Source organism: Phragmites australis, chromosome 20, assembly GCF_958298935.1.
Source record: "Phragmites australis chromosome 20, lpPhrAust1.1, whole genome shotgun sequence".
In the NCBI taxonomy this organism is placed as follows: domain Eukaryota; kingdom Viridiplantae; phylum Streptophyta; class Magnoliopsida; order Poales; family Poaceae; genus Phragmites; species Phragmites australis.
Window position 1 is genome coordinate 2,788,875 of NC_084940.1, and position 12,268 is coordinate 2,801,142.

At 43.3% G+C, this 12,268-nt stretch overlaps 1 protein-coding gene across 1 annotated transcript; it reads left to right on the top strand.

The window, feature by feature from the left end:
* The first annotated feature begins 8,308 nt into the window (after nucleotides 1-8,308).
* LOC133901861 (UDP-glucosyltransferase UGT13248-like) lies at nucleotides 8,309-9,936 on the top strand. Its single transcript, XM_062343397.1, has 2 exons — nucleotides 8,309-9,008; nucleotides 9,111-9,936. Exons 1-2 carry the CDS (start codon nucleotides 8,346-8,348, stop codon nucleotides 9,834-9,836), a joined length of 1,389 nt encoding a protein of 462 aa, XP_062199381.1. The 5' UTR covers nucleotides 8,309-8,345; the 3' UTR covers nucleotides 9,837-9,936.
* Nucleotides 9,937-12,268: the final 2,332 nt, after the last annotated feature.

A 12,268-nucleotide genomic window follows, 5' to 3' on the forward strand; every position in this document is an offset into this window, starting at 1 on the left:
TTGATGACTTGATCATTACTAGATCAAGTGTTAATGATATTACTGAATTTAAGAGTTAGATGAAGAAACTCTTTAGTATGAATGATCTTGGCTTGCTGATTATTATTTAGGAATTGAGGTAAAACAAACCAAGGAGAGGATCACCTTATGTCAGGCTAGTTATGCAGCAAAAATCCTTGAGCAATCAGGTATGAAAGAATGTAATCCATGTCATACCCCCATGGAGAATCGTCTGAAATTGAGCAAGAAAAGTGAAGCATCACCAACAAATGCCACTGAGTATAGAAGAATAGTTGGAAGTTTGCGATATTTAGTGAATACAAGACCGGATATTGCATATGCAGTAGGCATTGCAAGCAGATTTATGGAGGCTCCAACCACTGAACATCTAGCAGTAGTAAAGCACATATTGAGGTATGTGAAAGGCACTTTAAATTTTGGATGTTGTTATGAGAAAAATGGCGAATTGGAGGCCAAACTTGTGGGTTACAGTGATAGTGATTTTGCTGGTGATATAAATGATCGTAAAAGCATTACAGGAGTTGTTTTCTTCCTTGGTTCAAGTCTAATTACTAGGATGTCATAAAAACAAAGAATTGTGGCACTTTCAACCTGTGAAGCAGAATATATTGCTGCAACAACAGCTGCATGTCAGGAAATATGGTTAAGTCGCTTATTGGCTGATCTAAAGAGAGAAGAACCAAGGAGTGTCAAATTATTGATGGACAATAAGTCAGCGATTGCACTCTGCAAAAATTCAGTCTATCATGATAGGAGCAAACATATTGACACTAGATATCATTTTATACGTGAATGTGTCGATGATGGAAGAATTGAAGTGGAATACATCAAAACAGAGGATCAATTGGCTGATTTATTAACCAAAGCACTCAGCCGTGCCAAGTTTGTTGAACTGCGTCAAAAACTTGGAGTAAGAGATGTGAAAGAAAAACAACTAGATTAGGGGGTGATGTGTTAGATGTAATCTAGTTGTTGATTTTGTGCTCAGCTGGTAGTCTAAGCTTAAGTTACGAAGTTGGTATGAGTTACTCTGTAGCATAGGAGTTACAGTTTCTGTAATATATTAATATGTACTGTGTAGTGCTGACTAGCAGCCTAAAAAGAAGTTACTCGACTGGTGACTAATCTAGAGAAGGAGCTACTCAGTTCTGGAAGATGCATGTAAAAATAAAATAAAAAAACAGAGAGAGGCTTGCTTGCAAGTAAGCAGCGCTTTGTCAAGCTCCTGCGTGTTCTTCGCTTTGAGTTGCCTTCTTCTTCCTCGTGTTCGCGTCGAGTTCCAGTAATAGCGTGAGTTTAAAAGGGCTTGATCCAACAGCTGGTTAGTCCAGCGCGCCGCCGAAGAGCTTGGGTGGGAGCATCACGATGTTCGTCGTGTGGACAACCATCGGGTGCCGTCGAACGAGCGGCGAGGTGGGGCCGATCTGGTAGGGCTGGAGCGGCAGGCTGCCACTCGCACGCACATGAGGAAGACGTGGCGGAAGAGGAGGAATCGTCGGCGGGACTCGCCATCGTCGACTGCTGCTCGGCCGTTTCAATAGGCGGGGGTCGGCGGCCTCGAGCTTGATGCCACGAACAGGGCCACGGCTTGGACCGGCGCTGGCGGCCATCTCTCGCATCGCGAGCTCCCGCCTCTACGGTCGCCTCCTCATCCTCGACTCCCTGCTACGCCGTCGCCTCGGGTCCTACCATGCCGCGTGCCAACTGGGAGTCCCAGCGCAGCTCCGTCGCGTCTAGGTGGTCGGCAACGGCGAGAACCGCACATGGGCGAGCCCGAGGACAACAGCTCCGGCGAGCCTGAGGACAGGAACTGTGCACGGGAGAGGCGCGACCAAGTCCAACCGCACTGAGGTGCCAGCGCGAGGGACCGAGCGGCAAAAATGTCTTTTCCCTCAGTTCCATGTTACCAGGTGCAAAAAAGAAAATCTACCAAGTGGTGGAGAAAAATATCTCAAAATGGTAAATGAGCAAGGTTCTGTAGGCTTGTGTGGTATTTTAGTATATCATTTTAAGAGAGTGGTCTTTGAGAGTGTGACATTGACTAAAGTAGTAAAAAATTAATTAATCCTCAATGCGAGAATAAGAAAACCACTATGCGGACGAGATCAACCGCACTGCGCGAGCCAGGGTGGTCGTTATTTCAATTAACGACCATCCCTATACACATTTCTTATTTTTATTCCTCCCGCTAGAAGTAGTTTTGGAATTTGAAATTTTGCACAATGCTTAGAATCTTCGTGCATCGTTTATATGATTTTTTTTCATGATTATTTCGAATCTGTAGCGCTGTCAAATTGAAAATTTTAGGGATACCAGGGTGGTCGTGGTGTTTCATTTACCGACCACCCGAGTATGTCGTTTCTCTTTTTCAGTTCTCCACCTACACATCATATTAGAACCTGAAATTTTGAACACTACGGTGGAAATTTACTCCTTGTCACCATGAATTTTTCTAGGATTTTTGGATGTATGCTCTGCCGTGAAATCGGGATTTATGGATGGGGTGGTGTTTGGTCCAACCGAGCAACACTTGGTCACTTGCGTTGCCGGCCATGGGGACTATTTGCATGTTTGGTTTTGAGCTAATGCTAGCCCTACCAAGAAAAATAGTAATGCCAATATATTTGGCCGTTGTTTGGCTGGACACCAAAAAATTGACTAGCCAAACCAATTTTGTTAACATCCCTATTGTCTTTGCGCCAAAACAAAGGCAAAGTGGGAGGCGCCCATAACCTCCGTAAAAAAATTGGCTGCCAACCGGAGGGTCCTGGGTGAGGTGGTAGCATGTGATTGACTGCATTAACTTTTGAGCCTATTGGTTATGTGTGCTTCAAATGATTTTTTTCTTCTAAACCCTGTATCAGATTTACTATCCGTTTGATGCATCACATTTTTTTAATTAAATCTCCAAATCAAGATTCATATTGAATATATTTATACACTAAAAAGATTATTATCATGTGGAGCCTACATACCATAGACACAATTGAGAAACTTTTGATGGTATTGGCATGGCTACAACCAGGCCTGTCGATCAGCATGTTCGAGGTGGGCGACGGAACAGGCCCCCATCGGTTTAGGGCTCCCGATTTTCTGCTTAGCTCAGTAATACTAAGTTAATCTCTACAGTTAGTATAAACTAATCAAGTCCACACTCCATTACTTAGCAAATCAGCCGTTCGCAGGCTTTTCTTGAAAACTGCACAATCTCTCTCTACCCCCGCCCAGTGCATTCCTGCTTAAACACTTGAATAATAATGTTATTGATGATTGATGCACCGCCAATTTAATAAATTTGTAGGAGAGATAGGGGATATTTTGAGTAGACGAATCAAAAGAATACACATGAGATTTTTATATAAATTCAAACCTCCCTCAGGATAATAGCCATACGTCCTATTTATCTTATATTGATTTTTGATTGTTACAAAGTGGGAGTGTGACTAACCTAGATAAATCTAATCTAGTCGACGGCTTCTCTGTATGTAGTCAAAGAAGATCAAGCTGTGAAAGGCTTCTAATGTCTTGTAGCTTGTGTGACTTATCATCCACAGGGTTCCCAGACTTCGTATATATAGGAAGAGCGTCGTATGTCAGAGTCTTTCTTCCTATTTTGAAGATAAACTTTCCTGTTTACGAGATATTCTAAATACCTACTGTCAATTTCTATTCATTCAGGAATCCCCTTCCCAGAGATAGAGATATGCTCCAAAAATATTGAGCAACCCTAAAATACGGTGATATGGCAATTACACAACAGTCATTGTCAAGTGTCTAATAGATTTTAATTATATATCAAAATATAGTAGCAAACTATGTTTTAAATAATGCCAAAAGATGCAATAAGAATTTTAATTAATAGTGTCTAAGTAGCGCATTATTAGATATTAGAGCTAAAGAAATATAAGATCGATGCAACTAAAGTTTCTTTTACCGGTTCAGTTGGACATGTCAACGTAAAAATAATAGCATAAACTAAAGGTTTTTTTTTTGTCAATTTAATGGGAGAACAAGTCAACATAGCATGGCGTAGAACATATACTCTTCACGGACCACAACCGAACAAAACTTGATTTTTAGGCTGCATTATTGTACCAATATTATTTAATGGTTGGCTACCAAATTGCTGGCTGCACGTTACTTCATTTTTGGGTATTTCTCGAATATTCCTCTTACATCTAGAGATAAACATTTATTTCAAATGAAAGTAAATGATACTATGTTTGTATCCAATAAAAATAGTTTGCTCCTTTTCATATAGAGGGCACAATTCCAGTTTGGCACAGGGCCCCTACATTTAGCAGTACGGCCCTGGCGCCTACAACCAAACACCTACGTTAACAAAATTTTGATCATGCCCTGTTTCCATCATAACCAAATTTTGGTAGAGCTAATAGAGGCACAAACCAAACATGCCCTATGTGTGCTTCTTCCTCCCACGTGAATCCTCCATGTAACCGCGAGGATCCTGCGATATGAGCTTACGACGTGACGAGCAAGATGAGCGTAATCATCAGGGCTGGCCTTATGGGGGCGAACGAACTGAGAGGCGCTCGAGGGTCAACTTGGCCGATAACGTGGCCGGCCGTATTAGTGAACAATGATAACTTGATGTCTGTTTGATGGAGCTTTTGGACCAGCTCAACAATTGACTTTTTTAGATTGCTTAATGAGGATGAGTCTAGCAACAAATGCTTAGTAATAAATATCTAGATGGTAAATCTATCACTCAGGTACAAGGCAAATCAAGAGATTCTCACTTCTTGTCTGGTCTAATGAAAGTAAAACATGAGTTATTTAGATAGAGGATTTTTCAAGTTAAGGATGAATACCAGATTAGATTCTGGAATGATATATGGTTAGGATCTTTCCTTTTGAGTGAACAGTATCCATCATTGTATAATGTGGTTAGAAGAAAGCAAACTAAAGTGACAGAAATTATACATTCCTTACCGCTAAACCTCTCTTTCCGTAGACCTATTATTGGGGACAAGCTAATGGCTTAGCATGATATGATGCTCAAATTGTTACATTTTCAACTATGCAATGGAGGAGATACCTTTAAATGGGGTTTGTATGAGAATGATTTATTTTCAATTCATTCTATATATAATCAAATGATAGCTCTACCTATTTTCACCACAACAAAGGGTCTATAGAAGCTTAAGCTTCCACTCAAGATCAAGGTTTTCTTATGGTACTTATGTAGAGGTGTTATTTTGACTAAGGATAGCTTAGAAAAAATTTGGAAAGGTAGTCTCAAATGTTGTTTTTGCAATCAGAACGAAAGCATTCATCATCTGATTTTTTTATGTCATTTTGCTAGGTCCATTTGGCACATAATCATTGTTGCCTTAGGAATAAAAAAACCAATAAGTATATGACATATTATGAGATATTAACTCAGACCAATGATAGGTACTAATAGATCGCTCCTAGTAGGCATGGCTGTCATTTTTTGTTCTATTTGACTATACAGTAATGATATTGTTTTTAATAAAAAATTGCTATGACTATTATGCATGAAATTTTCAGGGTACTTTTTGGTTGTGTTTCTGGAGGTTGCTATAAAATGAATCAGAATGGGAGGATATCTTGAAGGCGTGTCACTGTTTAAAGTAGTGATAATGCAAATCTTCGTCAAAAATAGATGACTGTATAATTATAAGTTATGTGTTTAATGTTTTATAATCTTTATGCTTGGGCTCATAAATTTGAAATGTTGTAATAATGAATTGGGCTGCATGCATTGTCCGATGCAAAAACCGGAACTTGTTTCCTTTATTAAAAAAGCAGCTCTATCAAGTGGGTGGTACTAATCACTCAGATTGAGAAGAACCTCTCGTAAATGCAATCGCTTTCAAGATGTGCCGAGATCTCTTCTAAAGTTGTAACTACACTGAAGAAGATGCCAGGTCGATCGAGCTGTGCTGTCTGTCAACTTCTCAGTGACCTAGACGGCATCCGCGCCGTTTCTCTGGGGCGTGAGAATTCACACTTGGCTCTGTGGCTCTCCTCCATGGACAGCACGCGCTCGATCGTCACCGATGACGTAGCAGCTTCGTCGAGCGCAAGTGGTGACATGCGTGTCATGGCGTCATCAGCATCTTCACCATGTCGAGTTGTCGACGACGTTACGCATTGCGTCCAGGTGCGGAAGTGCTGGCCGGTGTTCAAGAAATCGTTACTCATCCTCTCAAAAACAGAGAAGAAAACACAGCGTCGTTCATCCCAGTTTTATAATTACTACACCAACTTCTCCACTTTTATAATTTCCAAATAAACATAGTTGCGCAAATTGTGCGGGCTATCCTGCATTTCTGTTATTACTTTCATAATTTGTCCTTTTTAACATACTTCTAGTCAAACCTTCAAAATTTTCATATAGATTTATCTCAAAAATTACTTTCATAATATTATAAGAGATATTTGTCTGTAGGACACTAAAAGAGTATGATTTGTTCTCTAGGATATCGTTTAGTTTGATTTTGACTGTAGGACAATGTGATTTTATGAATTTTTTTTTCTAAAAGATCATTATGCCTTTAGCTCCACACCTTCTGAAATTATTTTCTCCATACGTAGATTATAATTCATCCTGAAAACTTTGCAGAATATTGTAATACACTATTCTTCATCCGTGCATTTTTTTCCTCAGATTTGCGAAATTTTTCAGAATGAAGCTTTGGGCATAATGGTCTTTTGCCCCATATGTCTTACAATCAGAACCACGTAATCGTAGTGTTCTACGGGCGAAATCGAATTAAAAGGTGTTCTTATATCAAATCACACTCTTTTAGTGTTCTGGAGACAAAAAAAAAATCCAATATTGTAATTATAGTTAGTTTTATAAAATAATATATTGTAGAAACTAGTGGTCAGAATTGTATTTTTAGAGACCGTCAGTTGTCTAAAATGGTAGCCATTTGTGACTAGAGGCAGCATTATAAATAAGAATTAAGCTGGTCCTACAACATTTAATTTTCATTTTATTACTTGAGAGTTTATGGTTAAAAATTAAACTTGCCCAATAGTTGAGATGTGCCGAGGGCAGCTCCACCGTGTGTTCCTTAAGGGTGCTAGAAGGAGAGTTAGGGTCTATTTGTTAGAGTTTTTTCTGATTTAAATTCTCTACAGAGAGTGATTTTTTTGAAAGAAGTGATTCTATGACTGAAAATGATTCTCTAAAATAAAATATATAGAGGAAGTGATTCTATACGAAAAGTGAATCAGAGGAAACTGTTTTTTTCAGCTTTCTAACTTTTTAGTTCATTTCAGAGAATCACTTCGATAAATTTTACTCGAAAACTAAAAATTTAAAACTATCGTTTAATAGGGCTTTCTTAATTCTAGCAAAAAAACTGGTGGTGGTGCAATGCGTTGGAGCAATTTGTTAGGCGAGGTGCTAAGTGAAGCACCGGGAGCAAGAGAAAGCACCAGGAGATAAAGAAAAGTCACCGTGCATGATCCCACGTGAAGTTGTCGGGTAGGAGGGCAATGACCCCCGTGCAGTTGTCAGGTAGGAGAGACTGGAGCGAGAAGTGACCTGTTCGTTATTCTGGCTGGGGCCCGTAACAAGGTGCATGACCCCACGTGAAGCTGTCAATTGAATGTGGATGGGTAGATCCAGGGACTGATTTCCAGCAGAAACACTGTGCGTCATTGTTGTAACAAGGTGCATGACCCCACGTGCACTTGTCAATTGAATGTGGATGGCAGATCCAGAGACTGATTTCTAGCCGAAACACTGTGCGTCATTATTATCCGTAATCAGGGATTTTAGTTTGGCGGCTTCTTGTAATTTTAACGAGAATTGTATTTAGTTATTTGTATATATTATTTTAGTTAGTTTCAACAGATGTAAATGTACTCATAGTCTATCTCGAAAGAGAAGCTTTCTCTCTATAGATTATTACATTTATTTATATAAATAGATTTACTTATCAATATTACAAAATTACCTTCATACGAGCAATCAATCATAATCTTAATTCTTACATCCATTTATATGTTCTCAGATTCAATCAATCAAACAGAAACTCAGCTCAACCTGTACAGACAGAGATAAATAGCTAATTCTTTTTTTCTTCAGAGTCTTACATCCGCTCAAGCTGCTTTCCTCAAACTATACGTACGATCCATAAAAAAACATGACATACAAACAAACCATCACACCCTTGTCGACTTGGGTTTTGCTTCATCAGCTTGGTTGTGCCACGGAAGAGCATGCAAGGACGTCTATATATAGAGACAGGCACTCACACAGTCACACGCAATTCCTAAGAACATCGACATTGCAATTCTGATAATATTATTACATTAATATGAGCATGGCGAGCTCCGACCAAAGCATCCACGTCCTTCTCCTCCCGTTCCCGGTCCAGGGCCACATCAACCCGTTGCTCCAGTTCGGCAAGCGGCTCGCCGGCCGCAATGGCGTCCGGTGCACCCTCGCGGCGACCCGTTTCGTCGTCAACTCGACCAAGCCGACCCCAAGCTCGGTCCACGTCGCCGTCTTCTCCGACGGCTGCGACAACGGCGGCCCCGACGAGTTAGGAGGAATAGGCGGCCCCTACTTCGAGCGGCTCGAGTGTGCCGGGTCCGAGACGCTGGACGAGCTCCTCCGGTCGGAGTCGGAGCGGGGCCGGCCGGTGCACGTGGTGGTGTACGACGCGTTCCTGCCGTGGGCGCAGGGCGTGGCGAGGCGGCGCGGCGCGGCGTGTGCGGCGTTCCTCACGCAGACGTGCGCCGTGGACGCGCTGTACGCGCACGCGTGGGCCGGACGTATACCGCCCCCGCCATTGCGGCCGGGGGAGTTCCCGGAGCTGGCCGGGCTGCCGTCCAAGCTCGAACTGACCGACATGCCGACGTTCTTGGCTGACACGAACTACCCCCCGTGTTTCCGGGAGTTGTTGGTGAACCAGTTCCTGGGGTTGGACACCGTGGACCATGTGCTCATCAACTCGTTCTATGACTTGGAGCCGCAGGTTAGTGAGCTCAAATGCACGACTGAAAATGACATGGATGCATGCTAACATATGTTTGGACAGTGTGCATATATTGAGCCATTCTCCAATACATTCACACAGGAAGCGGACTACTTGGCGTCTACGTGGGGTGCCAAGACAGTGGGTCCAACTGTGCCCTCGGCGTACCTCGACAACCGCCTCCCGGACGACGTATCCTACGGCGTCCACCTCCACACCCCAATGGCGGCGGAAAGCAAGGCATGGCTTGACACCCACCCCACCGGCTCTGTCTTGTACGTCTCCTTTGGCAGCATGGCCTCCCTGGGCTCTGAGCAGATGGCCGAGATAGCCGAGGGCCTGTATAGCAGCGGGAAGCCCTTCTTGTGGGTTGTCAGAGCCAAGGAGACCGCTAAGCTGCCTAAGAATTTCGCTGACAAAGCTAAGTCTAGGGGGCTCATCGTGCCATGGTGCCCACAGCTGGAGGTGCTAGCGCACCCGTCCATCGGTTGCTTCATGACGCATTGTGGCTGGAACTCGACGGTGGAGGCGCTTAGCGCCGGCGTGCCCATGGTAGCGATGCCGAATTGGTCAGACCAAACAACGAATGCCAAGTACATCCAAGATGTGTGGTGCGTCGGTGTGCGGGTGCAGCCAGACGCCAAAGGGGTGGTGAGGAGCGAGGAGGTGGAGAGGCGCGTGCGGGAGGTGATGGAAGGGGAAATGCGCAAGGAGTTCAGGAAGAAAGCTTTGGACTGGAGCAACAGGGCAAGAAAGGCCATGAGCGAAGGTGGCAGCTCGGATATCAACATTTCAGATTTCCTCTCTAGTTTTGGGAACCCGGAATGATCAATATTGGGACCCTTTGACTCGTATATATGGAATAACCTTGTACCACTGCACCCTAGTATTTTTCCTTGAAATGAACATGACACACAACGATGTGGAGAGCTTGAAAACGCTTTTTATTAAGTTTATTATGCGTTCTACATCTGGAAAGACGCTACTAATCTTTGAGCCCTTTTACGGTGGTATATACTATATGTAGACAGGAGGTAGTTTAAATTTAATCTGACCGTCTATGTGATTGGATATTTCTATAATTACGACAATAACGTTAATATTTAGCTACCATATCATCGAAGGGTATTACAATCTTTTTTTTACATAATCCCTAAATAATCGGTTCGTTCAACACGCGAGAGTTACGGTGCTCACGAGAGAAGGCGGCTGCGGCACGCTCGAGCACGTCAGCAGCGAGGGCGGCTACGGCATCTGTGACAACGCGCGTGAGTTTGGCGAAGAACCAGGCTCCTGGTGCCACGCCTTCCCCCGCGAATCGAGATGCCGTCACCACGACTCGAGTCGCCATAACCCTAGTCACCGTCAAATGGATGGGCCGGACTGGTTCTCACCATTCAGACCAATCTAAACATTAAACCTATGAATTTGCACGATATAACTACCATGCCATTTCTTTTTTCTCAAAAATACCCTTATACTACATATACTTCTCTTATATACTACTCATACAACTCTAAATAATGGATAGTATTCTAACCAATCTAGACCATCCGACTAAAAAATAGATAGCTTAAATTTTTCTGAGACCACCGTAAAATTTTTCTAAACTTTTCCTTTGAAGAACATGTGTGATCGATTGCATAAGCGCTCAAGAGATGAAAACATGTTGAGTAGTTTCAAAAACTATTGTCAACACACACATATATATATATATACACACCATAATCACGTTGCATTATGGTGCTGCGTACGTTCGTCACCAGCGGCATAGCGTCGTTGGATACTTGGATGCGTTCGGTGACATAGTTGGTGCCATTTTCACGGATATGTGGCGGCCGGGTAACATTTTCTAGCGTATCTTTCGATGCACATATCATGCCTGAAACCTGCATCTAACCAATTCGAGGCAGCGTGACAAAGTTCCCGTCGCACGTGGACAACAAACAGATAAGTACTGTCCCCATGCCGCAAGTGCGCAAGAGGATTCTGACTCACCTGACTCCACATGTTTTTGAGGCGTTGGATCGGAAATGGATGGATTAGATATGATACTGCAGTGCAAGGCTACATCTCGATCCTGCTACGAACGCATTGTCTGTATTGACTGACTGCATTCCATTTGATTTGACTGTAGCACAGGGCACAGTTTACGATTCCCCTCCGATTTCACAGGCCTGACCTGGCCTGGAGTGTAGCAGTTCGCGACGTGCGTCTACGACCTCCGGCGTCGCGGACCGTTGTCGTCACCAATGACATCTGAAGCGTGTCCGTATGCTGCAGGCTGGAGAAGGGAAGGCCGGTGTTACTTGTACCGCTGTCTAATCCTAGCGCCTAGGCTAGGTGGCTAGTTGGCTACTGCCATGCGCGCGCTAGTGGCTAGCTGGCTAGCTGCCGTGCGTGGGCCACTTGGCCAGCGCCGCCGCTCGTCGCCGTCACTGCGACCCGCGCTCTCGTCGTGTACTCGTGTGCCGTCCAGTCGGCGCGAACTCCGGCTCGGGCTCTGACGGGACACGTTCGCTTGCGGCGCCGCGCGGAGAGGTGGGCAGTTACCGTGAGGGGTGCTGCTATTTTTTTTTAAGAAATAGGGTGACTTTATATACTTTATCCGATTATAAATATATATCTTTTTAGATTTGTGCACAGAGATTAAGAAAGTAGATTAAATAATCTTGTTGCTTTTTATTTATTCTGTATTGAAAAAGATAACGTATTTATTTATGAGAGTGGTAGAATTTATTAAACAAGGGTAAGAAAAGAAAAAAGAAAAAAAAATACATAAAAGTTTGAGAATAACTTATATTTAAAAAATAATTGATGAGACTAAAATGACCTATATTTGTAATCAGATTTGTAATTAGATAAAGTAATAAATATCTCAAAGCTTCCCGAATACCGTTATTAAGTTCAATCTGAGAATTTAAAACCAATACGTCTACTACCGACAAGATAGGATCAATAAACTTCTTTAGCCACCGATAGTAACGCAAAGCGCTATTAGAACGTGAGGGGTGCTGACTCGATCGGGCTTCCGAGAGAGACGTGTTGCGTGTCGTGGTCTGCAGATGGGTTTCGTCAGGAACGCCTAGTTGGGCAGCGGGCCGAATACCATCGTCGGGGAGGAGGACTGTGGCCTCACCCAGCAAGATGGGCCGCACGAGCGCGACCACCTTGACCGGCAACTAGGAATGTGCGGCGCACGAGGCCGCTGCGAGATGGACCACATGGATCGGTCGGACTGAACATTCAGCTGTGGCCGA

Coding starts and splice junctions, on each gene's coding strand:
- LOC133901861 (XM_062343397.1), top strand. CDS start 8,346: ATGAGCATGGCGAGCTCCGACCAAAGCATCCACGTCCTTCTCCTCCCG. Junction 9,009..9,110: donor TCTATGACTTGGAGCCGCAG/GTTAGTGAGCTC, acceptor ACATTCACACAG/GAAGCGGACTACTTGGCGTC.